Here is a 26807-nt window from a genome sequence, read left to right as displayed (position 1 = left end):
GCTAATTTTTAATTCTTACCAAGATTTATAAAAGGTGGACATTATTATTAATCACATTTTAGATATGAGGAAACTGAAGTTCCAAGAGCCTCAGGGCTACACAGTTTTTCAGTTTCTGAACTGAGCATTTTTACCAGTTCTGACTGACTGTAAGGACTAGATTTTTTATCCAGTATCCAGAGTTACTTTCTCTCATTACAAACCACCTTAATCAACAGGACTCTCAGTTTCAGCCATGTGGTCTTGCTTCTTTCAATTTGAAAACCTCAAACAGAAATAAGAGACACATCTGACCACTTCACACCCATCAGGATGGCTATTATAAATAACAAGTATTGGCAATGTTGTAGAGAACCTGGGACCTTTGTACATTGCTAGTGGGAATGAAAAATGGTGCCGTCATTCTGGAAACAGTTTAATGATTCCTCAATAAATGAACATATGATTATCACAAGATCCAGCAATCCCACTCCTAGGCGTATACCCAAAAGGATGGAAAGCAGGAACTTGAAAAGATATTTGCACATCCATACTCATACTAACATTATTCACAGCCAAAAGGTAGAAGTAAGCCAAGTGTCTATTGGTGGATTACCAAATATGGTGCGTGTGTGTGTGTGTGGACACACACACACACACACACACACGCACACACACACACACACACACACACAGAAGGATATATTATTTAGCCTTAAAGAGGCAGGACATTCTGACGTATGGATGAACCTTAAAGACATTAATCTAAGTAAAATAAGTCAGATACAAAAAGACATATATTATATGATTTCACTTACATGTAGTACCTAGAGTAATCAAATTCCTTCCTGTTGACTAGAGATTTGCTCTTCTGGGAGTGATTCCTGACTCGTTAGAACCAGAAGCAGGAACAAGAAGCTGCCTCACTGACCAAACCTCTAACACAAGTTCAGACAACCTCAAATCTTGATTTGAAATAGATAATATATGCCTGAGCCCACGGGTTCGAGACCTGCCTGGACAACTTGGTGAGACCTCATCTCTACAATAAAAATCAAAAAATCAGCCAGGCGTGGTAGCGTATGCCTGTAATTCCGGCTACTTGGAAGGCTGAGGCAGAAGGATCGCCGGAGCCCAGCAGGTGGAGGCTGTGGTGGCCAGGAGTGGCCACTGCACTCCAGTCTGGGCGACAGAGTGAGACTCCAACTCAAAAAATAAAAATAAAAAAAGAAATAGATAATATAAACAAAGACCCAGATATCTATTCACTCTCTGACATAACTGTGTGCCTTCCACATCTACATTCTTCCCGTCACTGACTTCTTCCTCTGTTCTAGAGAGGGTCTGCACCTGTGCGTTGCTCCTTCCCCTCATGTTCAAGTGTCTCCCTCACTGCCTGACACCTCACGGTCATTCTATCACTGAGTCCAGCTTCCCCTGGACTCACAGACCTGGCGCTTCCCTGGACTTGACCGGCTCCTCCCCAGCTCTGCCCGTGACATCTACGTGATGGCCCCAGCAGCTGCGGTGCTCTCTGGCTCAGCTCCTCTTGCCGCATCAGTTACTCTGTTACCCAAGACTCAGAGCTGGCACACTCATTCTTCCTGCTGGCCAGGCCCTGATAGAGAAAGAAACTGTGTTCCTGCAGGGTCCAATGATGGTTTAGAAGTTTGGTTCATGATGGATAATTTTGCCCCGATTCATGTGATGGGTAATCAACTGACAGAATCCACAGCAGACAATCCCATTCACATATTATAGCTGCTCTAAATCAATCGGTCTTCCTTATGCCTGCATGGGGGTGAGGTGTGGGCATTTGATCAATGACTCAGTAATGACTGACACAAATAAACCCTACGATGGTGGGTTCAGTCATGCACAATAACCGAACTATCTAGTTCTATTTATTCCCTGGAAATAAATAAGATGGCATTTCAGAAGTCATTTTTACAGGCCATTAGAGGCTAGGGAGCAAAATAAGTCTCTCTCATTCCGTTTAGCCATGAGAAGCATAAGTGGACTTCTTAAAGCAATACCTTCCCCTAGCTAAACTCATATTGTGAGCCCGTTGCTGTATGTATATTATCTCCTAAGGCATGTACTATTCTGTACTACTTACAGAAGAGGTCACAGAGGCTCAGAGTAGTTAAGCAACTTACACAGGAGCGCACAGCCAGTAGCCAGTCAGACTAGAATTTTAAGTCATGTCTACTTAATGCTGAGGTTCATGCCTTTCCAGTTCACCATGCTTGTTCTCTAAAAGCTAATCTGAGAACCTACTGCATCACTGTGGCAGAATTCAGAGAGATGGGACATGGTGAGGAATTCAGAGAAGGAATACAAGGAGGGACCAAAAAAAACCTGCAATTATTTTTTGGAGGGTGAACCTTTTGTAGCACAGGCTTCCCCTGCTAGGTGAGTGTTCTAGGAACCTATCAACATCAGTGAACCAGTTAGCATTGCTGTGAGAGGTCAGCTTCAGTGAATTTTTTTTGGGGGGGGAGATTCTTTCAATGCATTTGCCCATTTCCCAGTGGGTGATTTACAAACATACCTGCCCACACCTTGTTGAGTGTTTAGCAGTTTTTGATCAAAAACAACATGACTCCTCTAGTGCCCCACCCTCCCTGTTCACCCAATCTTGCCCCCAGCAACTTTTTTTGTTTGTTTCCCTGGATGAAAAAAATCCTCAAAGAGAAATGTTTTGCTGATGTGGAAGAGGTGAAACAAAAAACGGCAGAAGCACTAAAGGGCATTCAAATTGACAAGTTCAAAAACTGTTTTGAGCAGTGGAAAAAGCGTCTTGAGCCGGGCTCAGTGGCTCAGCCTGTAATCCTGTGCCTTTGGGAGGCTGAGGTGAGTGGATTGCCTGAGCCCGCGGGTTCAAGACCCGGCCTGGGCAGTGAGACTCATCTCTACATAATCAAAAATCAGCCGGGCGTGTAGCGCATGCCTGTAATTCCGGCTACTTGGAAGGCTGAGGTGGAAGGATCGCCGGAGCCCAGCAGGTCGAGGCTGTGGTGGCCGGGAGCGGCAAACTGCATTCCAGTCTGGGTGATAGAGTGAGACTTCAACTCAAAAAAAAAAAAAAAAAAAAAGCATCTTGATAAGTGTTTTGTATCAAATGGAGAATACTTTGAAAGTGACTGAAGTTTAAACATGTAGGAATAAATACACATTTTTAATAAATAAATTCCAGGGTTTTGGGGGTCCCCCTTGTATATAAGAACTAAAAAATCCAGTTGGCATCTGTATTTGAGAGAAAGGACTGGAGAAACACAGATGATGACTCACACACCCTGTCTATATAAGCCACTCTCTCTCAGCATGAAGCCCCTCCCACACTGCATGGAGCCCCTCTCTCTTTGTATGAAGCCCTTCCCTTTCAGTTTTTTTGTATGAAGTTTTCCCCTCTCTGGCCCCAAACTCCAACTGCAACTGCGCAGGAAGATTGGTCCTAAAAACCATTTCTTTACTTCTATTAGAGATCTGTCCCTTCTAGAAAGCCAAGGCACAAAAGAAAACTTCCAGAATATGCTCTTGCTGCCAAATTTTTGTAATGGCTCTGCTTGCTGTTTTCTTGACTGTTATTCAGCTAGCATTACTCATACAGTAACTTTTCTGATTTTCCCCTTGCAAACTTACAAACTGTGAGTCCTGTTAATTCCAGGTCAAAGAACTCTCTGACAGAGGCATGCGCCCAGAGCTCATCTCATTCCATGTCCATCTGACACAGAGAAAAGCTCTTTGAAAACACAGTATCAAGGAGATGTGTGTGTGTGTGTGTGTGTGTGTGTGTGTGTGTGTGTATGACACAATGCCTTATAAATATGTAGCAATTTGCTAGTTAAAATGCATTTTTACCTGGAGAAGTAGATTTTAGTAACTTTATGAGGTTTTATTATCCTCATGTTAAAAATTAGAGAACAGCGACTCAGAGAGTCAGTGTGATTCACCCACAGGCTCACGGTGTGTATAAAACAGAGCGGGGCCTTGTCCCGGGTCTCCTGACTTCCCAGACCCATGTTTTTTCCACCAGACCACATCTTCACTCTCCATTATTCTCACCACTTCTAAGAAGGGAGGCTGGTGGTATGCAGTGTGGAGGATGCTATCTCAAAAATCTCTAAGCCATGGAACTCTGCTTTATTCTGGTGACTGTCTTGGGAGCTCATATTCCAAACAAATGGCTTCCTTCCGGTCTGGTAAATCACCCCGGCGACACCTCGCTGCCGAGCTCCTTCCTCCACTGCTGCTGCTGCCACCTAATTTAGGGAGCCTCCCTGGTGGACAGGCACAGTGCAGCAGCGCTGGCCTGGCTCTTCCCACTCCCCTCTATTCCCCAGGCTCCCAAATGCAGCACAACTGTACTTTAATCTCGTTTTGCCCTTCTGCCAACCTGCCCAGGCTCCCCCAGATGCCTTCTTACTTGAAGCAAGCACTTTTGCATTGTTCTGGGAATATTCTAATCCTAGTCTCCCTTTTTTACATATTAATGCTCTGATTTACAGCAGCAGTGTTAGGTAAAAGAAAAAAAGGCAAACAAAGAAGTTCCTCTGTTTTACATGTTGAGGAGCATGAGAGGGGCTTCTGGGTGCTGGCGATGTTCTATTTCTGGATCTGGGTGCTGCTTACACAGGTGTGTGGTACTTGGAGAAAGTTTTTAAAGTCGTGCACCTATAATATGTGCAGTTTTCTTCTATATGCATACTCGGCTTTAATTTTTTTTTAAAAATCCCATAATGAAGCAGGCAGTTTTATAGCAGTGGTGAACTAGGCATTTCAATTCAAGTTCAAGCAAAGGCTGAATGACTCCTGGCAAGACTGTTGTGGAAGAAGTCCCTCTACCAGAAGAAAAGCCACGCTGAGTTCCTCCAAGTTCTGCTTCGGCTCTGAGAGCAAAGGTCCATAGGAAGTTTCAGGGTTAGCAGTTTCACAGCAGCCCCAGGAAAGGCCTGTTCATAGACACTGATGGCTGGGAAAGAACAAGAGTCTCAGAGTTCAAGGCTGTTTCTTTGGCTGCCAACTCTTAGACCCGGCAGGACATGTAGGAGACCTGGCCTCTGATCCAGGGAGGGAGACTGCATGGTCTCCTAAATGACCCCATTGCACATGCTCACCAAGAAAGTCTTTCCTTCTGGGTGCCTTTTTCCTTTTCAAAATTGAAGAATCAAACCTATGAGGTTGAATTCTGCTTCCTAACTTATCAAGGCCCTTTCAGCTCACTGATGGCTACCTTAAATTCTCTAAACAGATTACTCTCAAGGTTGGATGTAAGTATATAAGTGAGTAAAAATTAACAGATAGTCCATAAGTTTCAAGTGACTCACTGTTTCCTGGATATATCATGGACTTTTTATCTCTGAGAATGTGGACATGCTTTTCTGTATCCCAGAATGCCCTTCCTTTCTTCATTTATCTAGAAAAACCTGACCTGCCTTTCAGGGCATAGCTGGAAGGCCCCTTCTTCAATGAAACTTCTCCCGACCACCTCAGGTTGAGAAAACAGGCCCTGCTCTAGGGTCTGGAGCCTCTGGTATACATGTCTAATAATAGAATTTAGTACTTTGCACTACAATAGGTACTTTGAGTTTTTTCCAAGACAGGCTTAGTCACATTTTAATCCCTAACACCTGGCCCTGTGCCTGTACACAGGAGGTGCTGGATGAAGGGGCCACCTAGTCAAGTGATTTGTAAAATGAAATCAATCTCTTCTCTGAATGACTGTTTTGCAACAGCTCCAGATGTAATAGTCAAAAATTGGAAACAACCAAAATGTCTCTCAATAGGCGAAGGGTTAAACAAACCGTGGCACATCTATACCATGAAAAACTACTTGGCAATAAAAATCCAACAACTTGGATGGATCTCAAGGGCATTGCCTGAGTGAAAAATGCCAACCACAAAAGGTCACATGCTACGTTATTCCATTATATAACATTCTCAAAAATCGGAAAATTACAGAAATGGAGAACAGATTAGCAGTTGCTAAGGGTTAGGGATGAGGGGAGGAGGGTGGCAGGTGTGACAATTAAATGGTGGCAGGAGGGAGATCTTTGTGGGGAAGAAATAGTACTGTATCTTACTTTCAGTGGCGTACACAAATGTACACGTTTTGACAGATTTGCTATTTTGATATCCCGGTTTTGATGCTGTACTGTAATTATATACAATGTAGCCACTGGAGGAAACTGGGTTAAGGATGCATGGCACCTCTCTCTGTACCTCGTTTGCAACTTCTTATGAATCTATAATTATTTCAAATAAAAAGTTACTTTTAAAAAAAGGCAAGCAGCTGGAAGATGGCCGCACTCTTTCTGATTACAACATCCAGAAAGAGTCAACCGTGCACCTGGTCCTCCGTCTGAGGGGTGGCTATCAATTCTTCAGTTTTGTATTCACAGTGCCCAATGATGGCATTACTCTGCACTATAGTCATTTGTCCCAACTTAAGTTTAGAAATTACCAGCTTCAATAATAGCTGAACCTGTTCAAAATGTTAACAAGGGTTTGGTTGCATGGTTAAAAAAGGAAAGAAAGAAAGAAACCTCCTATCTGAGGACCTTTCTACACTCTGAGTGTGGCTGCATGTCACAATAATCTGTCATATTTCTTAACGCTTCACAATTTCAAAATGCTGCCACATAGGCTAAAGTATATCATTTCAAAATGACAGCAACTCCATGACATAGCTGTTCTCACCCCCATTTTACAGATAAAAACACCAGTGCTCAGTCCTTTGTTGAAGGGCATACAGTTGCTAGGTAGCAAAGTTAGTACTCGTACCTGATGCAATAAAATTTCTACAGACCTCGGTTTTTTCATCTGCAAAACAAGGGGATCTGGCTAAGATGGCCTCCAAAGGTACATTCAGTCAGAACACCACAGACATGTATACTTTTTGTGCCCTAGCGCTCTTACTTCCAAGTTAGTACGGGGTCTGGCCCTGCAGAGACTAGACTGCAGGCCAGGAACTAGACCTACGGAAGAGGCTTGTCCATCATGCCACACCCAGAGGAGTTAGCTCTATGTAGCCAGTGGCATTTGAATGGAAACTGTAGACCCCCCCAGGTCCCCATGATCCCAAGAATAAGGACTGCTGGGATGAGAATCCCAGTGGCTCTCAGATTCCATGTTTCCAGGGCACCCTGCCTCTCTGGCCAGCCTCTGCTCCTCTGCCTCTATCCTCCTTGCTCCTCGTCTCCTGGGTTCATTCAGCCACAATCCACTGACCTCAACCACTAACAACACTCTCTGTGCCAAGGAGGTGAGCTGTGAAAACGTCTTACCAGATTAGTGAAGATGTATGTGTAATAGGCTGACACCATCCCAAGTTCAGCTGCCTGCAAGGCAAAGAGAAGGAGATTAGAGAAGGAAGCAAAAATCCACTTGAAGCAAATGAGCAGTGAGGGCTCCAAGCATCTGCCATTTGTCTGGCCCACTGCCCTTCAGCACCAGGCGGAGTCCAGCATCTTGATTGGTTCATATGTTGCCCTTGATCTTGGAGGATGGGGCACGTCAAGATCCGTATCCCTGCAGTAACATTCGTAGTAACTGATGTTCTCCCACACAACACACTCTCATGGATATACCCAGATATAGTGAAAGTAAAATGACTTTTAGGGAAACAAAGCAAGTAATGAAACAGATGATAGCAATTATCTCTGGCCGGGCACAGTGCCTCATGCTTGCAATCCTAGCACTTTGGAAGGCTGAAGTGGAGGATGACTTGAGGCCAGGATTTCCAGACCAGCCTGGGCAACATAGCAAGACCCCTTTTCTAAAGAAAATTTTTTAAAAATTATCTCCACGGCTATTAACAATGACAACAACACACACTTGCCCACTGTTTAGTACATGCCAGACAGTATAAAGCATTCTATATGGGTTACCTATATGAGGAAGGCACTATTATTCTTTCCTGTTTTACAACTGAGGAAACTGACACAACAAAAGGTTAAATAACTTGTATAAGATCACATGTCTCATGAAAGGAAAAGATGAAAGTAAAGCCAGGCAGGCTAATCTTAGTGCTTTTATTCAAATGGCATTCCCCCTTGAGGTCTGTGATACTGATGGCACAGACACAACCCTCACCGGGGCTGCAGCATAGATCAGAGAGTCTGTTGTTTGCAGGCAATGCCCACATTAACTCCAGCCCCGTCAGAGTGCACGTGAGAATCATAAGAGTATTCCTGAACCTGCAGCAATGTAGGAAACAAGCAAATCATTTGCAAACTTTGGTCCTTTATTAGCAGGAAGGAACAAGTTGCCTGTGACATGCCTCACCCTTGATCACAGCACACCAGTGTGGCATCATTCCACAGCTGAGAATTGCTACTTCAGAACGGTCTCCCTTTTGTCTGATCTTTGTACCTATCATAAATACCCCTAACCAACCTTCCCTGTCAGTGTGCCCGGCTTTGAGAGTGACAGGTGCTATAGAAACTGACAAGTAGATCAGGTAAATAATGAGCCCAGCTCTCTCCAGGGTCCTCATCCCTCCTGACAGTTGGTTAGATTTTCATAATGTATCTGCAGCCCTGGGCCTCTGGGACACGTTTTTGTCATGACTGTTGAGGTGAATGGAGAAGAAACAAGACCAGGGATGATTACATTTTTCCTCTTACATAGTGTCGATCTCTCAAAAAACTCAAATAACTTGTGAATGTTCTTAGAGGAACCCTCGCAGCCTCCTTGAAAAACAGGCTGGGGTGATCCTATAGCCATCATTTCCATGGGAAGCAGAAGGACAGAAAGGCTTAGTGACTGGGGTGGGGTCTCTTGGGAGGCCACAGTGGAGCTCAAGGCCTTTTTAGTGACGCTCCTTCTTCCTCCAAGCGAACCTATATTTCCTTTTCCATTTCCAAGGAGAGGATGTGGCAGGTGACCCTCCCCACCCAGTCCCAGGCCCCAAGTCCTTCACACTCTCCACATAAGAATGCTGCTGCCTGTCACCCCTGCCTAGACTGGATGTGAGCCCACTCACCAAGGCCTGCTGCTTACGGGGACGGGCTGGGGACAGGGGGCGGGAGGGTGCAGTCAGATGGTTAAAACCCATTTTGTGAAATCTGCTGTCCTAGAGATAAAAGACAAGAGATCCTTGGTTTTTAAGGCCTGAATTCTGGGTAAACATGGAGTTCGTTGCCGGAACAGCCGCTCAATAAAGTCGGGGATTACTCTGCAAATCCTCCTGAAATCAAGAGACGGCAAAGTGCTGCCAAGCTTAGGGGGCTGGGCTCCCTCCCACATGCACATCACATTTCCAGATGCTCCATGTGCTCTCAGCCCACCCTACTTCCCACATGGAGACCATACTCGTGAGGCCTGGAAGGCCCCTTTGCGCTCTTGTCCTGGAGGGAGGACTCTGGAGCCTCAGAAAAGTATGAGGACAGAGGTCAGGCCTGATGGATGGTCTGCCTGCCTGGGCCACTAGACAGTCAAACGGGAACAAAGGGAACAGCCTTTTCCGAAGCCTCACTGCTCATTGATCAGTATGGCTCCAAGGTCATGGGAACAGGAGCTGATGGTAGGCTCAGGGACAACAGCCAAGGAGCACCCAACAGAACTTGCAGGTAATGATCACTACAGGTGGCACTTCCTTCAAAAGCACAGACACACACACAAAAAGAAAAAACAAAAGCAAAAACAAAAAATCCACAAAGCGTTTTTAGTGAAAATCCTTAGTATTGGCAAGGGTGCTGTAAGATACCTACATGCAGTTGGTGAAAGTATAAACTGTTACAGGCTTTCTAAAAAGGCAATCTGGCAAGTCACATCAAATTCCTTAAAAGCATGCATACCTTTAACTCAGTAATTCCACTTCTAGAAATTTATGCCACAGAAATATTCATGAATGCGCGCATCAAGATTTATGTACAAAGATGTGCACCCGGCATTATTTATTATAGCAAAAGATTGGAAACAACCTGTATCTCCAACAATAAAGGGATGGTTAAATAAATTATGGGACATCTGTATGGTAGGAAATGATGCAGCCGTTAAAATATTTGTAGGAAAATGTTTAATAACGTGGGGAAAATGCATGGCATAGAATTAAGTGAGGAAAAGCCGCTTACAGAAAAGTTTGTGCCAAGTGATAATAATTTTGGGGTAAAAATATATCTCTAAAGCAGAAAAGATAGACATCAAAATTGAATAGTGGTTTGCTCTGGGTGGTAAGGTTGTGAATAATTTTTATTTCCATCTATGTGCTTTTGTATACTTTCAAAAAATTCAACAATGAACTAATTATATTGTTGGTGAGGAGCTCAACCTCATACGCTAGGCAGGATGGAATATTCCTGGGTTAGGGGCTGCTTCTTCCCTGGGGCCTGTTCAGGCAGACTCCAGTTACTACAGGGGGACTACAGTGTATAGTGTACATTCCAAACTGCCTTCCACAAGGAGGCTGGGGGGACATCTATCTACTAAGCTGAAGCTCTCACTCCCTGCTCCCTACCCTCCCCAATGAGGACCTCTCAGTCTGTATCTCTTCTTCCCTGAAACTCAGGGGAGCTTTTCCATCCTTAATGACTTCATTGATCATGGCTCCTGGCATAAGAGAAGAAAGAAAAAAGAAGAAAAAATAAAAATTCTGTGTTTGAATGCATGTGTGTATGAGAGAGAGAAAGGAGAGGAGAGAAAGAATGTGAGTTGGGTATATGTACACGGACAGACGTGGCTTTAGAGCTCTGGAAAATTACTATAGCAACGGGTTGAAGGGACAACCCTCAGTACTGAGAGAACTCATTCAAATCTCTTATTAACTCTGAGACAAAAACTAGCTGGGGAGGAGCATGAGGGAGAGGCAGAGACAATCAACTGAGTGTCTGCGGGCTCCTCACAGCTTGGCAGAGGTTAACGAGGAGCCTCGCTCCCCCAGTGGAAGATGGCAGGTTGTGTTTAAATGTGCAATTAAATCGGCATTAGAAGAGGCCAGTGCGCCTGGAGGAGCTGGGGGAGCTGCCGAGACGCCGCCAAGGAGCCTGGAAGCAGGGTTTTCTCCCCCTGGGGTGCGTGTCTAGTCCAGCCGCCAGCCCAGGAGCTGGTGCCAGGTGACTCTGAGGCTGCCTGTCTCTTTGCAGCTGTGTGTCCCGTGTGGGGCCTCTAGGCACCTGACTTCTTTCTCTCACTCACAGAGTTCTAGTTTCTACGCGTGTGTGTTCTGATTCGGGAGTTGGCACTCTGCCCCTCTGACTCCAGGAGCGCAGGAGAAAATGGCCAGATTTGCAGGTAAGAGGGAAATGCACGGGCTCAGCTCTGCTCCTCACAGGCCTTGGACAAATCTGTTAATCTACCCAAGTCTCAGTTTCTTCATCTGTATGGGGGAGAGGTTATACCTACCTCACGGCATCACTGGGGAGTTTTACGCTGGAAAATTGCACGGAAGCACTTTGTGAACTGTTGTACACTGTGTCAGGATCAAAGACAGGGCTGACATTCAGCAATACACACTGGTGTGACTGTCCTAGTTGTCAAAATACGCAATCACTTCTATACCAATTGGCAAACAGCCTCTGCCCAAGCCCCTCCTGGATACCCACAGACCTCTCCACAGGGCCCCTGGGAGAGTTAGGCTTGTCAGTGTCTCTACTGCCTGAGGCTCTGCTGCACCGGTGCGGAATATTTTTACAACATCACCGTCACACCGTTTTCTCCTTTTGGCTTTTGGGAACCATCCATTAAAACAGAAGCACAGAGAGAGGTTTGTCAGGGTTGGGGTCCTGCCCAGGACTCACTCCTTCAGCCACAGCTCAGAAGGACACTCAAGGCAGGGAGGGAGGGAAGGGAGTGAAGGATGCTCGGTGCCCACCAGCACCCACCCAGCCTGGCTCCCACCTTCAGGAGAATGGTGTGGGACATGGAGGCGTTGGCGTGGATGATGATGGTGGCTGTCTTGTCGTCCCGGATCTCCTTGAGGAGTGGAGTGGGGTCCCGGGTGTCATCCAGCATCCGGACCGAGAGTGTATCCTTGGAGATAAGGAATTGCCGGAGCAGCTTCTCTAGGTTTAAAAGGCCTGGAGGGGGAGAGAGGATGAAGCCCCTGAGGGTCCGCAGAGCTGCCCCAAGAGATACCTGGGCAAAAACAGGACACATGGAGGAGAGGGCTGGAAGTGGGGTCGTGGGTTGACCCCGTTGCTGGTGTTAGGTGCTACATCATAACCTGAAGTTTCTTAGCCTCTTCGGGCATCAGTTATCCCATCTCCTCTGACTCCCTCAGGAACACTTCAGAAGGCAGAGCAAGAAGCCCCCTTGGGTGGAGTAAGAGAATAAGCCCTCCTCACCACCATCCTCAGAAGCAGGACGCACAGTGGTGGAGATCCGGGGTCAGGGACCACCAGGCCTGGGACTCTTTCCCCAATTTGAAGACCTTTTCATGTGGTCAGTTGTCTTGGCCTCAGTTTCCCCTCCTGAGAAATGAGACTAATCACAGAAGCCAGTGCACAGGTCCAGGGTGAGGATCAAAGGAGGTCACGGGTAAAGTATTTAGGCCTGAGCATGGGACACGGTAAACCCCCATAAATGTTATATTGGGCTCTTCAAGAGCCTTTGCTTTGCTTTAATTTTGGAGGTGGGGGAGAAGTTCCCTCAAGATCCCAAGGCCCGGAAAACAGGTCTAGCAAACACTTTGAACTCCTCAGAACCTCGTGGCTGCATTAAGACAAGGTATTATTATGTTCATAAGAGAACAGGCTTTGAACTGCACACCAGCAGACAAGAATCTGGGCCCAGAACAAAATGAAAGATGGGACTATGTACTAAAGGCCCCCTCCTCCATCCCCTACTTCTCCACCCTCAGCTATTGGCTGCCTAGGCTATGGTGAGGCAAGAGGGTCCCAGAACAGAGTCCCTGAGACAAGAGGGTCTTAATTCCGCCTTGTCTCTGAAAAGGCAGGCTGGGGAGGACATGCATGTGTGGCGGTGGGGAACGGTAGTCTCAGTTCCAAGGGAAAGACACATGTGGGCGTTTGCTCCCCCAAAAATGACAACCAATGACATTTATCGAACACATTTTATGTTCCAGCTAATGTGTTAAACATTTTACATGGCTTATCTCATGTAAGTCCTCACTACAATCCTATAAAGTCTTTTAATCCCCAACACTGAGGAGAACCAGAGGTGGGGAGGATGAGTGTCTTGTCTCCCACACAGGGGTGGAGGGAAAGGGCTGGTTTTCTAACTAGTCCAAGGTCCCATGCTGTCAGTGGTGGTGCTGGATGATGGGATATTCACTCGGAGATGGTGCAAATACAACCCATAAGACACTTGCCTACACAGGTTACTCACTGTCTTGACCCTCAAGGATCAAAAGGTAACTGAGAGCGAACAGTGAGGAGCATTGCAACCACCTCCTCATCTTGTAGAGAGATAACACGACACACAAAACACAGCAACACTGCTAGGACCAGAATTCTGATCTCCATCCCACTCTCCTCCCATGAGACAGGCTGTCCCTGAGGACAAACTCAAGAGGAAGCAGCAGGCACAGTCTCAGGACTCAGGAGAGGACAGCCTATGCTTGGTATGCTTTGTCAACAGGAAGGAGAGGGTAGCAGGGTTGGAGCCCAGGGTCCTGATCCAACGGAGACAGGAACTCTGGGAAGGTGTTTCCAACCCCCATCTTCCTGTCACCTGTTTTGAGAAGGCTTCCAGGGAGTTGAAGGCTGCAGCAGGTTGGTGGGAGGTCCTGTTATTTACAAAAAGGCTTGAGAAATAGCCCAGCTGTGCAAGCCACAAAATGGGGCTGACCTTTCCTCCCAACCCCGACAGGGCCCCAATGGAGACTTGTAAAGATTCAGCAGTGCTGTCTGTGCCCCTCGAAGCCCTTCACCACCAGCCCCCATCAATAGTGACAGCGCTGTTGCAGGGGCACTTCCTGTCAACTCTGACCCCGAAGATCCGGATTTAAGTTCAGGGGCAGCCCTCACTGGCTATGTGACCTTGGGAGGTCATTTAAACTCTTTGAGGCTCCATTCTTCATCTATAAAGTGGGTCTAAGTGGCTGAGAACTCAATGAGAACATATGAGAAAGCATGCTGAAGTTCTATCTTGCTGTTCCTTCTCTACTGCTTATCCTCACAAGCCCTCCAAGGGCAATCATGGTGAGGAAATGAAGAGTCAGGCACATGCATGTCTATTCACGCCTCTGGCATGTCCTAGGCGCCAGGCACTGTGCAGATGGGACACCAGGCAGAGAGGATGGATCAGATACAGCCCCTGCCCTCAGGAGCTTGGGGTCCAAGCCCTCGAGCTAAGTTGGTGATGAAGTTCAAATACATCTCTATTTTGTTTGGCAGCCTGAATTAATCTTTTTAAAATCCTATATGTAGCCTCATTTTGTCCTATATGTAAAACGGAGAGAGTACTCACCACACCTTTCTCAGAGGCGATATGAAAAGCTAACTCCCATCTGGACAAAAGTATGAGCACCTGATCCAAGAGACACTCTAACAAGGAAGTGGAGGGGGGACACAGAGAGCTAGCACCCCCTGGAGTCTCAGCCTTCTCCTGGGCATGCTGTGGGTGAGGGAGCCTGGCAGCTGGATTGGGGAACAAGGGAGGGTGGCGGAGGTGAGCCCATGGGTTCTGGAATGCAGCACTGAGACTCTGGAGCCTGGCTGGGAAAGAGGCTAAATCCCCTGGGATTCCTCAGACAGGCAATGAAGTTCAGTGGGATGAGACAGGGAAGCCTGGGATGACAGCAGGATTACGCTCAGCATGGTGATGCCTGGCAAAGGCGGCCAGGGATGCTCTGTCACTTTAAAACTGGCGGGTGCACTGGGCTCCCAGAGAAAGAAAGCCCCCAGATATCAGATCAACTGGGGACCCTGCCCCAATCAATCCTCAGCCTGCTACCCCTTGGCGTGCTCTGCCTCCCTTTAAACAAACAACAGCACCATCCTCCCATCCCATCCAACACACACTGTGGGGACAGGGTGGGGAGCAGGAAGGGACAAGGGGAGTGAGTCCTCGGGGATGCCCGCACCCCACACAGCATCGCCTATCAGTGAGTCATTTCTCTTCCACACCTGGATGGCACCTGGCAGAGCACAAAGGGTCCAATGTCGAGATGTGATGCTAAATCCAGCATTGCTCAGTGGGTTCATGTGGCAATGCCCCCACCCCTCTGCATCTCAGTGTCCTTGTCTGTGGAATAAGGAGATGATGACCTTTCAGGGTTGTTAGGCGAATGTCAAGGACATGGACGGTGCTGTCACTTACATGGGGTTTCACAAATCTTGTTTCCCATTCACCCTCACTTGCCCTCCCCACCCCCTAGCCCTCTCTCAGTCTTCGCCATGTCTCCCCACTCTATGGGACTCATTATCCAATCCACAAAATATAGCTGCAGTCTTAAACCATACAAAATATCTGATAATATATGTATGTATATGTGTACTTGTGTGTATATATATATTTTTAAATAACACATACTATATACACAAATTATTTCAGTGTCAAGAAGGTATCCCATTTCAAACTTCTTTGCACATGCCCAGGGCAGGACTGGACTGAGCTAGAGACTGGGGTGCAGGGGGGTAGAGAAAGAGACTTTGCACCCTAACAGGCCAGGGAAGGAGCAGTGCCAGTGGGAACAGTCACCAAGTCACTTGAGAAGTTGCTGACTTGAGTGCCTTGCCTGAGGGAGAGTGGGAAGGGCTGTCACCAGGCAGACTGGCTCTTGGCAGCCTCAAGGACTAAGCTCAGGAGCAATGAGGAGACATCAGGAAGAACCCTTCCTTTAGGACTTGGTGGGCTGCACATGAGGTAGTGAGTTCCCCATCGCTGGAGGTAGTTAAGGAAAGACTGATACTCCTCTTAAGGATCATTGTAGAGGGATTTAAACTAGCGGATGGAATGTTAAACTGAAAAAACATTGACAGCTGGGCTCGGTGGCTCAGCCTGTAATCCCGCGCCTTTGGGAGGCTGAAGTGAGTGGATTGCCTGAGCCCGCGGGTTTGAGACCCGCCTGGGCAGCGAGACCTCATCTCTACAATAAATCAAAAAATTAGCCGGGCGTGGTAGCGCACGCCTGTAATTCCGGCTACTCGGAAGGCTGAGGTGGAAGGATCGCCGGAGCCCAGTGGGTCAAGGCTGCGGTGGCTGGGAGCAGCCACTGCACTCCAGTCTGGGCGACAGAGTGAGACTCCAACTCAAAAAAAAACCAAAAAAAAAAAACAATGATGCATTTCCAGTCCAGAGACACTCTAATTTTATGAATCAGAAGAGAATACTTTTTAATTCTAGTCAGTGGAAGATATTTGCATAAGAAAAAGTGTGGTTTCGTTTTATTAAGAATATTAGAAGTTTTTCAGTGCAGTTTGCCATTTTCCAATTGTCATTCTCCTCACCTCTGTCTGGTTAATGCAACTATGGGATTTACTAAAGGCAGTCACCACCAGAGGGGTTAAAAGCTGCTGTCTTCCCTGGCACCCCCTCCACCTCCACTCTCAACCTCCTCTCTTGCGGGACCCGTGGCCCAGCAGCGGGTCTGCCTGCCAATTCTAAGGCTGAGAGGGACCAAGGGAACCTATTAGTCTCGCTCAGGATACAGCGGGATGGATCGATGAGACTCAGCAGGCAGGCTGTTCTGGGAGGAAGGAGGGAGGCTGGCTTCTGGAACTGGAAGGCAGGGGGCCAGGAGGGATGAGAGGGAAATGGTGAGGCCGTCAAAGACACAGCCAGGGAGGGACACCGTCACGGGACAGGGACACAAATACCTAAGTGATGGGCACTGAGGACCCTTGTATCAAAAAATGCAAAAAAGAAAACACTGTTTCATCCAACTGGCCTCCTTCTCTCTTCTCTACCGGCCAGTTCCCTTGGAGTAAAACTTCGGTCCTGGAAAATGCAAATATTTCCAGGAGGACCAGCACTTTTCAATCTCATAGGGAGCAGCTTATATATTATTTACCTCAGAGGATTGTGGTGAGGATTTAATGAGATGATATGGACTCAATATGGCACAGAGTACCCTAAATCTGGTAAGTCTTCCTTCCCCTGCTAGGCCCTCAGGCCTTAGGGTGTGTGGTTGCCAGACCTCTTCCACGGAGGGAATTCTAACCAGAGAGAGCTGACAGTCCAAGGTGTCGCCAGGCGGAGGAGAAGCTAAGAGCAAGTTCAAGTTCTAGAATGACATATTTTACCTGTGTCTTGATTTTGTCCCATCCCACACCTGAGCTTGCTTCCAGGAACAGGCAGGGTGGGGAAGACCAGTGGGACAGGAAGAAGGGAAAGGACCAAGGAGCAGGCTGAAGATTCTTGCTCACAGGAGGCCCATCGGTGCCCTTGCCTGGCCATTGAGGTTGTCCCTTCCACGAGGACAAGGATGGGTGTGGGAAGACCCTGGCCTCTGTGCTCCCATCAGCCTCCTAATTTCAGGGTAAATGTTTCCAGCTTGGTCCTCAGCTACTGGCAACCCCGCCCTGAGAATAACCTTCAATGTTTCCTAAATTTCTTCGTATATATGGTTGCTTTAATTCTCACAACTGCCCTGGGAAGTGGGTGTTGTTATTGTTATTATTATTATTATCATTAATGAGTAAGTATATGATTACTGGGGCAGAAGAGATTCAGTAACTGAGATCATACAATCAGAGGCCCTGGGACAGGCCAGGATCCAAACCCAGGTTTTTGGACTCCAAGTCCTGGCCCCCGATACTTGGGAAGGTCTCAGTCCTCCCATAATACAGAAAAGATGGTCCCTCACTTCTGTCTCTCCCAAGGTTAGGAGAAGCTGGCAGAGAAGTTAGCAAGAATCATGTGACCTTGAAAATGGACTCAATCTCTCTTTTCCTCATGTATATAATGAGAATGGGCTAGTAGAGCCCATCTCTATAATATGATTATCATGAGTTATATGGTTTAAATAAGAGAACTTAAAATTTAGATGAGATAATATAAAAGCCATAGCAAGGTTTCATAATGGGAGAACTGTGACCTTCCCAAGTACCAGCCCACAGACGCATGGCTAATTCTGCAACATTGTGAGCAAAAGGCCTCCCACAGCACCCCCTAGGGGCGGCATGGGGAAGGTCCCTTATTGCCCTAATGACTTTTGTAGGACCCATGCCCGTGGGGCATCATCATTCCCTCCATCCTCCAACCCCCCACAACAACCAGAGTTGCAGCGTGAAGGGTGAAATCACAGTAATTCAATGTGTATCATGTTCTGGGCCCAGTTTCTTTTCCAACCAATTAACCCAACAGGCATTATTATCCCCTTGTAACACAAGAGGAAACTCAGGCTCAGAGAGATGGGGTGACCAACTCCACAGCCCCTGAGTGGTGGAGCGACTTTGTTGGACTCCATGGCTGGTTCTCTTTGGACTCTACCAGCCTGCCCTTCTCTGCGGCAAAATGTCCTGCCCAGGAGCGGGAGCTGCCTTGAGACCCAAGTCAGCTCCTTGCCACAGCCTGGGCTGTGTCTGGTGAACATGGCTGGGAGGAGGACAGGGCCGGAGCTCAGCTGACTCTGGCTCCAGATCCTACCCGGCTTCATTTGAAAGAGATCCGAGGAAGGAAGGAATGGAACACTCGTGTGTGCTGAGCGTTTCCTCAGCATGGACACTGTGGTATCCACTCTATGGATGTTGTCCTATTTAACCCCCTCAGCCATCCTGGGAGGGAGCTTTCATTGTCTCCATTTTATAGACGAGACAACAGAAGTGAGAGAGGGGTTAAGTCACTTTCTCAAGATCACACAGGTAGTAAATAAGTGGTAGACGATGGGGAGACACAGGCCATGTCCATGTAACTACAAAAAGGACAGTAGGATAGTTAGAAACACCAAAGCAAGCATTTAAAAAAAAAATGAGCCACATTCAAAGATACCAGGGAAATACACCTTGGCCATCCATTCTGAGGGTCTCAGCAGGTAGCTCTGTCACAGGGCTGGGTTATCTGACCAGCAGGCCCCGGGGTCCATAGTGGGAAGACTTCCCACGCCCCAACAGCCAACTTCCTCAGGTACTGTAGGGGGGACCAGGATGGCCACGCCCGGGCCGCTCACCACATCTCCCTCAGCCTCATTAGAAACAGACACTTGCAAATGTTCTGATTTTTTGTCTTATTCAAAAAAAAAAATGTAATCCACAATATATCTCTGCTTGGTCCAAAGCCTTCTTATTAAAAATCTACTTTTGGGGAGCAGGAGTATAAGTGGCCTGCTTCCCCGTGGAATGATCTCCGTTATGCCTAATTTTGATGGCTAGAAAATAGAATTACATTCTGTTCCTAATTCTACTTGCAGTGTCTCTCGGCCCTGTGTTAATAAGGAAGATGGAAGAGCGTCTCCTTCAAGCTCTGAGCTGCATCTCCCTTCAGTCCCTCATTTCCTCATCCTTTGATTAGATTTTTAATCCTCTTTGCCCTTGAACTTCTCCTGCTTTGCTCCACCGTCCTGCCTCTGGCCCTGGTGGGTGGGGACTGGAGTCCCTCGGCAGCCTTGGTGGGTGAACTTGAGCAGAGGGGTGTGGTCTGGCCAAGGGTCCACCTGGGCTGTGGGCTGACTGTGCTGTGCCTGAACAAGTGCTTCTTCTCCAGAACCTTGTCTGTGTTGAGCCATCCTGTACCCCTGGCTTGAGGGAACATGGGACATGCTGCTCCTGAGAGCTCTCTGACCTTTGCAGGACACTGTACACCTGCCTGGCAGAGCCCTCTCTTGAACCCCTGCTCAGGGCTGTCCTGTAGAGGGTGGGAGGGGCCTGGAGGAAGATGTCCCAGCTTGAGAGTCAGAAGACCTGAGTTAAAGTCTTAGCTTTGCCATGTACCTGCCGTGTGATCTGAAGTTCCTAAACAGCTCCAAGACTGTCTTCTCAGCTCTAGAATGATGGGGAGGAGGGAGGTAAAATGGAAAACAGAGTGAAAATGCTTTGCCATCTGCAAGAAACTATTTGAATTTCAAGGAATACCATGATTCTTAATGAAAGAGCCCTGGGCTGGGAGGCATCCGCATTGGCACAGTGCTTAGCACATAGTAGATGCCCAACAAACCTCTGAGCAACATATTTCCCAAAGCCCAGTAAGAGCTGAAGCAAAGGAAGCAGGTCTCAGCCTAAAAGCAAGAAGGACTGTGGCTAGTCACAAGAAAGGACTTCCTGTCAGGTTGGTGAAACATTGTGCCCAGCACTGAAGAAGGTGGCAGGACAATCTGCCTAGAAATAATTATAGTCTGCCCTCTGTCTCTTAACACCCCCGCTGTGTACATGGTATATATCGGTTCACTCCTGCCTAAATGGGCTTGTGGCAGTCAGCTCCAGAGAAGAATCCTTGATTCTGTTACACCATTCAATGGTACGAGCATGACACAGGGGGATGCCCACCTGGTGGGATGCAGCATTCCCCACTGCGGTCCATAAAATACACGAGCATCCTGCAGGCTTTAAGATCAGCATTCTTGTGGGGCTCATGGTCAAACTTACTTGAAAGACGATGAGGTAAATAGTTGTTTGGGCCATGGGACATCAGAGTGTCCATGCTAATGTGTATTGTCAACTTCTTCCATGAGGAGAAAATATAATAAGGCGTCATGCAAACTTTTTTTTTGCCATAGAACTTTTTGTCCACAAAACACTTATCATCAAAGCAGTGCCGTCCCACTAGAACTTTCTATAGTGATGGAAATGTTCTCCATCTGTGCTGTTCAACATGGTAGCCCCCAGTCACATGGCTATTGAGCCCTTGAAATGTAGCTAGAGAGACTGAGGAACTGAATTTTAATGTTATTTTAATGAATCGTATTTAAATTTAAATGGTCACATGTGACCGTGGCTATTACATTGGGCAGCATAGATCCAGAGGAAACCTGCTTGACAAATACTGCTGTAATGGTGATGGCGCACTGGACTGGGATCCAGGGATCTGGGTTCAAGTCCTAGCTCTACCACTAACTAATTATGGGACTCCAGACAAGTCAAGCTATTTTCTGAGCCTCAGTTTCCTCTTCTCAAAATGAGGGGCTTAGAATCTATGTTTCCTGATCTCTTGCCAACCCCCTTCTGAGAACTCCAGTACACTTCAATTCTACATGAGTCCACAATCATCATTTTGCTGTCTTAATTACTTCATGTCCATAGGCCCTGCTTAGTTTTCCAACATGGCTGCTCCGTCTCTGAGAACAGAGACTGTTATTCTTTTCTTTTTTTGAGCTGGAGTCTTAATCTGTTGCCCGGGCTGGAATGCAGTAGCACGCTCATGGCCACAGCAGCCTCAACTTGCTGGGCTCAGGAGATCCTTCCACCTCAACCTTCCAAGTAGCTGGAACTATAGGCATGCGCTACCATGCCCAGCTAAGTTTTTGATTTACTGTAGAGATGAGGTCTTGACAAATTGCCCAGGCTTGTTTTGAACCTGTGAGCTCAGACAATCCTCTCACCTCAGCCTCTCAGAGTGCTGGGATTATAGGCATGAGCCACCATGCCCAGTTTGTTATTCCTTCTTATGTCTCACACAGAGCCTAACACAGTGCCCAGCACATAGAAGATAATCGCTAAATGCCTGCTGATAGACTGAGTGGAGGACCAGCACATTCTTATACATACCTGGCTTGCTGGTGTCTCTGAGAACCTGTCTGTTGAACAAAGCTTGGAGCCAACTTTCTTTCTCCAAGTCTGAGGGTCCCCTGCTCCTTGGGTCTAATTCCAGTTCCCCCACTTCTATTCCCTTTGCTTATACCCAAAACCAGTTGTTCCTCAAGAGCACACCTGTGGTGAGAACTGTCTTTCCTCGGATGACATTCCTCAGGGCCCTCAGCAGACACAGGACCAAGTTGGTGCTCCCTTCCTTGCCACTTGAGCATCTCTGCTCCCTTCTCCAAATGCTGTTTCCATCTTTAGCCAGTAATGACTCTAGGCTTCAGGCAGTTCCCCTCCAACCAACTCTCAGCAGGCTCCAGCTCTTTTCTCCATTTTTCTAAATCGTTTTCATCCTTGGGGTTTACAGAAGCCCTTTTGAGCTTGTTGACCTCTCCTTCTGGACTAGCCACATTGCTCATTTGACACTCAGCATGAATCACTCTGTGCCTTCATAAACTGGTGGCAGAGGCCGCATCTCCTCTGTATCCACGACAGGACTCTGGAAAGAGCTGTCGACTTGTAGTGAGAAGACCTGTGTTTGAGTGTGGGCGCTGCTGCTGAAGTTGGTGACCTTGGGTAAGCCACTTTGCCTCCTGGAGTCTCAACTTCTTCAACTTGGAAGCAGAGGATCCCAACACTCCCAAACCCACTGGGCAACTGCTGAGTACCAGAGTTGGGACTCAGTTACTCTTGTTTCTTTGATAATACAGAGTAACTACTCAACAAATCTATGTTGAATAAATGAATTAAAGCTGGGCACAGTAGCTCATGCCTGTAATCTAAGAACTTTGGGATGCTGAGATGGGAGGATGGCTTAAGGCCAGGAGTTCGAGACCAGCCTGAGCAACATAGCAAGACATCGTCTTTATTTAAAAAAAGAAATAAAAAAAATTAGCTAGATGTGGTAGTATGTGCCTGTAATCCCAGCTACTCAGGAGGCTAAAGTGAGAGGACTACTTGAGCCCAAGAGTTTGAGGCTGTGGTGAGCCATGATCATACCACTGTACTCCAGCTTGGGCAACAAAGTAAGTCCCTGACTTAGATAGATAGATAGATAGATAGATAGATAGATAGATAGATAGATAGATAGATAGATAGATAATTGCATATGTGAAGGTAGTAGGGTGTAAAGGTCTAATAAGGTAGGTGGTTCTGACACTTAATAGGGAGGTGACATTTGTATTTGGATGCTGTAGGCATCCCAGGACGGAGGAAGGACTCAAGGTTGCAGAGCAGCTCTGAGAAACCACAGGAAGGAATCCTAATGGAAGATGGGATATCTCTACGGTGCAGCCCATAAAGTCTTAAGGGTAAGCCATGGACCAGGTGAGCTATACGGGACACCGATGCCAGGGGCCCGGGGTTCCAGTGGCGGCCAGTGGCCAGCACCTGCCTGACTACAAGTGGGTGTGAGGCTGCCACTGGGAGCACACAGATGCACCGATTTGCTGGAAGGTGCTGGCTTAAATTAGCTAAATCTCATGAACACTAAATTTATGTCACAAATTATCTGAGAGTCACAGAAAATGCATTTCCAAAACCTGCATTTGCAAAAAAATGCTTTATCAGGAATTGACCTTGGACCTTGTTCCATCAGCAAAACCTGCTCTCCAGGGGAAGAAGCTCTTCAACCCATCAAGTACAAATGCATCCAATTTTATATTTTCCCTCTCTCTCTCTTTTTGTATCTCCTTAACAATGCGGCTGAAAATGTGGGAATTGAGTTTGCAGATGCAAAAAGGCTTGGCGGTTGGCCAGTCTCCCTGTAACCTAGTTCTTCTCTGTTCCATCATGCCCAGAGAGTCCTGGCCAAGGGTGCTCCTGGAGGGGTGCTCTTTCTCTCTCACACACACATATGCATGCACACACACATGCATGCGCACACACACACACATGCACACACACACGCACACAGGAGTGGGAATGCCCAAACCTGTTGGCTGTCCGCCCTGTGATCTGAGGGAAGCCTCCCCTTCTTAGTGCACTTACAGTCACGGACAAAGGGAATCAGGTTGAAATCAACAAGACTGAACAGTCTTGGGCGGAGCCAGCCTGGGGAAACTTACATTCTGCTTTGGCACAGATGAGGCAGGCAGTGGTACAGTTGAAGAAGTTCAGGATCCCAGCCACGGCCACGCTGATGTCGGTGTTGCTGGGGTGGAGGTTGAGGGTGGTGAATCTCTGGAACTGGAACTTGACAAACTCCTCTGGGGCAACTTTGAAATGAGGGACCTGGCAGGAGTACAACAAAAACGGGCAGCAGGGAGGACCCAGGTGGGTGAGGAAGAAAGAGAGAGCGATGAGTGAGCCAGGGCTGTGGAGGGTGGATGCTTTTATATAACACCTTTGCCTCACACCAATAGGAGACAGAGCTCCCAAGGCACCCACTGGGTGGGAGGAAGGTGAGATGATATCCTCGCTGATGCTTCAGGTGGGAACACCAGGACAGAAAGTCATTTGACCAGAGACCTGGATCTGGGAGCAGGTGTCTGTGACCCTGAGAAGGCAAAAGTTTGGGTCATTATTCTCAGAGGAACTTCTTGCTGCTAGACAGCAAGACAGACAGCTCTTGAAAGCATGATTTTATTGGCAGTTAATAAATCAGAGTAGAGATGGAAGAAAGAGAAAAACACTACCCTGGGAACTAAGAGAAGAGCCCCATCAGCCCAGCCCAGCCAACAGGTATAGGGACCAGTGCCCAGCAGACGTCCTGGGTGTATGTCCAGGGAGAGGAAGGGGGTGGAGCTGGTTCTTCTGCAGATTCAGAAGCCATCTAGAGAACATCCCAGGGAAGCCAGGTAAATAAATACCTGCTTTTGCCTCATTAGGACAGTGTCAGCTTCCCTCTGTGTCTATTACTGACATTTCCGGGAGGCACTGTCTTGCCTTCTGCCTCTCTTCTCCCAGGAAAAGATACTAAGAGGCTGTGACGGCTGCTTTATTGACGGCTTAGGCTATTCGGCAGGTAATAGGGAAGTTAAAATGCAATAAGCTGCCATCCACCTTGATTTTATTCTGCCACCCTCATTCCTGGTACCCAGTGCTGGAAGAGCTGAGTCTGAGCATGAGTCTGTACAAATGTCAAAGCAAGTAGGATTGAGGCTAGACAGCAGGAAGAACTTTCTGGGGGTGAATAGATTAGCTTCCAGAGTGAATTATTCAGAAAGGACTGCAGATGTTTTCTTTTCCTGGCCTGGCCCAGAGGTTATCCTAACAGGAGTCTGGAAAGATGTTGAGATAGTCTCTGTAGGATTCAGGTACCTTATCTTATTAAATTTCCAGAAGAAGTCAGCCAGAGATCAGAGCTCTTCTGAGACTGAGGTGGGAGAGAGTAAAGATTTAGCAGAAACTAGGGATAAAATTCCTAAATTCAACTAGAATTAACCCTTGAACCATACAGAGGGGGTGACTAGCATTTTCTAGACTGGAAAGAGCAGAACTGGGGAGAGCCTAGTGAGTCGCGAAAGGTGAGTCGCGAAAGTTGATCCAGCACATGTCCTAAGAGGTCTTTCTTTCAGCTTGTATTTTATAAATAACAAGTGGACCTTGAAAGGAAAAAGGTCAAAAAGGACAAGCTAGAGGTCAAGGCTGGGCAGGGCAGGGTAGCCTGGTGGCTGGTTGAGTTGTCTGAGAACCTCTGACCAAGGTTCTCCCTGTGGAACCATCCACCATGTTCCATGAGCAGCTTCCCCAATAGGGTACTGCCCCTTAGTGCCCCCCAACAGCGTGGAGCCCTGTGAAATGCCCATGAATCCACGGATCTCAGATACAGGCTGAGGAAGGACTCAGGATGATAAAGAACAGGTAGGTTTGGGCATCTACAGACTTGGGTTTGCATCCAGGTTCTACTGTGTGATTAGGAGGCAAACCGCTTCCCCTAAATACACTTCATTACAGTGGAGATAACCTAGGTGCTTCTTAGAGCTTTGGTAGGGTAAAATGAGAGCCTTGTGAAAGGGACGTCATATCTCAGCACTCCATGTGTAGTAAGCACTCAGGCCATGCCCTGTCTCCTTCCCTTCCCCTCCCTCCCCAAATACAGGAACTCATACAAAGCTTGCAGAGTTGTGTGTGGGGTGAGGGTTGAGGGACCCTCCGAGGCTGGGGAGCTGTTTGCGCCTCCAGCTCAGTCATCCTCCTGAAGTTTGCTGGGAACGCTGTTCTGCTGGGCCGGGACAAGGAGGGCCCAGCCAGGTCCTGGTCCTGTTGGTTCTTTCTCTAGGACAAAGATCAAGCTACACTCGAGTGGCAATTGCAAATGTATCCCAGGAAGTCATCCTGAAGGTGTGCAGGGGACAAGGAGAGGTGAGCAAAACAGAGAGGAGAGCAACCAGGCAGAAAGCAACCAGCCACGAGGGCCGTGGAGCTGTCAGCAGCATTTAAAGAAATGGACTCCTCGGTGAGAACTCCATCGCTTTTCCCTGGAGCTGGGGGAATCGGCGTAAGGCAGTTCAGCCTCATAAAATATTAAAAGAAATGCATAATCTGAACAGAGAGGAAAGGTTGCTTGAGGAGGAACATGACCAGACAAAGGCGGGGCAAGCATCTGGACGCTCCCGGGGCAGCATGGACAGGCTGGGTGGCAGCACAGGGACAGGGTGGCAAGGTGGAGGGATTGGATGGCAGGGTGGAGGAGACACCAGCAAATTGGGGCTCAGCCTCTGGCCTGAAATGCCAGGTGGGGTTAAGAGATATGTTAGCTGGGGTACAATACCCACTGAGCCCCAAGAGGCTGCCATGTTGGAGTGGGGGTTGGGAGAAGGCGGTGAGGCACAGTGAAGAAAGTGTGCAGGGGTGTGCAGGGGGAAGGAGAAAGGAGGAAAGACCAGGAGCGGGCAGAAGAGAGAAAATGGGGAGCTGAAGTCTTGGGAACTGCTCTTGGTAAAGATCAGAAGCACTGCTGGAGTCACGGCCTGCCACAGACTTGAGCTACTTCTCAAGCGCTGCAAGGAAGAGTTAAAGTACACATCAGGTCTAACTTCCTGGGCCCAGATGCGAAGAGGGACTGAGCGAGACAGAAGCAGCTTTGTGGCCCGGGCTGGCTTCAGAGTTGTCTTTGAGGGTATGTGAGGGGGAAAGGGATAGGGAGTGATCAGCCCAGATCCAGCCCACACAGGAAAGCTCAGGCGCAGAGGCCCTCAAACTTTTAAAACAGGGGGCCAGTTCACTGTCCCTCAGACCGTTGGAGGGGCGGACTATAGTTTAAAAAAAAAACTATGAGCAAATTCCTTTTTAAAAAAAAACCAAAAA

The 26807-nt window shown here is 47.6% G+C and overlaps 1 protein-coding gene across 1 annotated transcript in view; it reads right to left on the bottom strand.

The window, feature by feature from the left end:
* Positions 1 to 26807, bottom strand: part of LOC103274601 (glutamate receptor ionotropic, kainate 4) — a gene marked incomplete at its 5' end in the record, with an annotated part of 136214 nt that overhangs the window by 95394 nt on the left and 14013 nt on the right. The window contains 3 exons of the mRNA XM_008072040.2: positions 7269 to 7322; positions 11821 to 11999; positions 23624 to 23789. Coding sequence (XP_008070231.2) covers positions 7269 to 7322; positions 11821 to 11999; positions 23624 to 23789 — 399 coding nt within the window. The remainder of the gene's footprint in view (positions 1 to 7268; positions 7323 to 11820; positions 12000 to 23623; positions 23790 to 26807) is intronic.

The sequence above is a fragment of the Carlito syrichta genome, unplaced genomic scaffold (assembly GCF_000164805.1).
Source record: "Carlito syrichta isolate Samal-C Ts95f unplaced genomic scaffold, Tarsius_syrichta-2.0.1 Scaffold113709, whole genome shotgun sequence".
Taxonomy (NCBI): domain Eukaryota; kingdom Metazoa; phylum Chordata; class Mammalia; order Primates; family Tarsiidae; genus Carlito; species Carlito syrichta.
The sequence above is the reverse complement of the archived record's forward strand: the minus strand, read 5'-3'. Positions and strand labels throughout refer to the sequence as shown.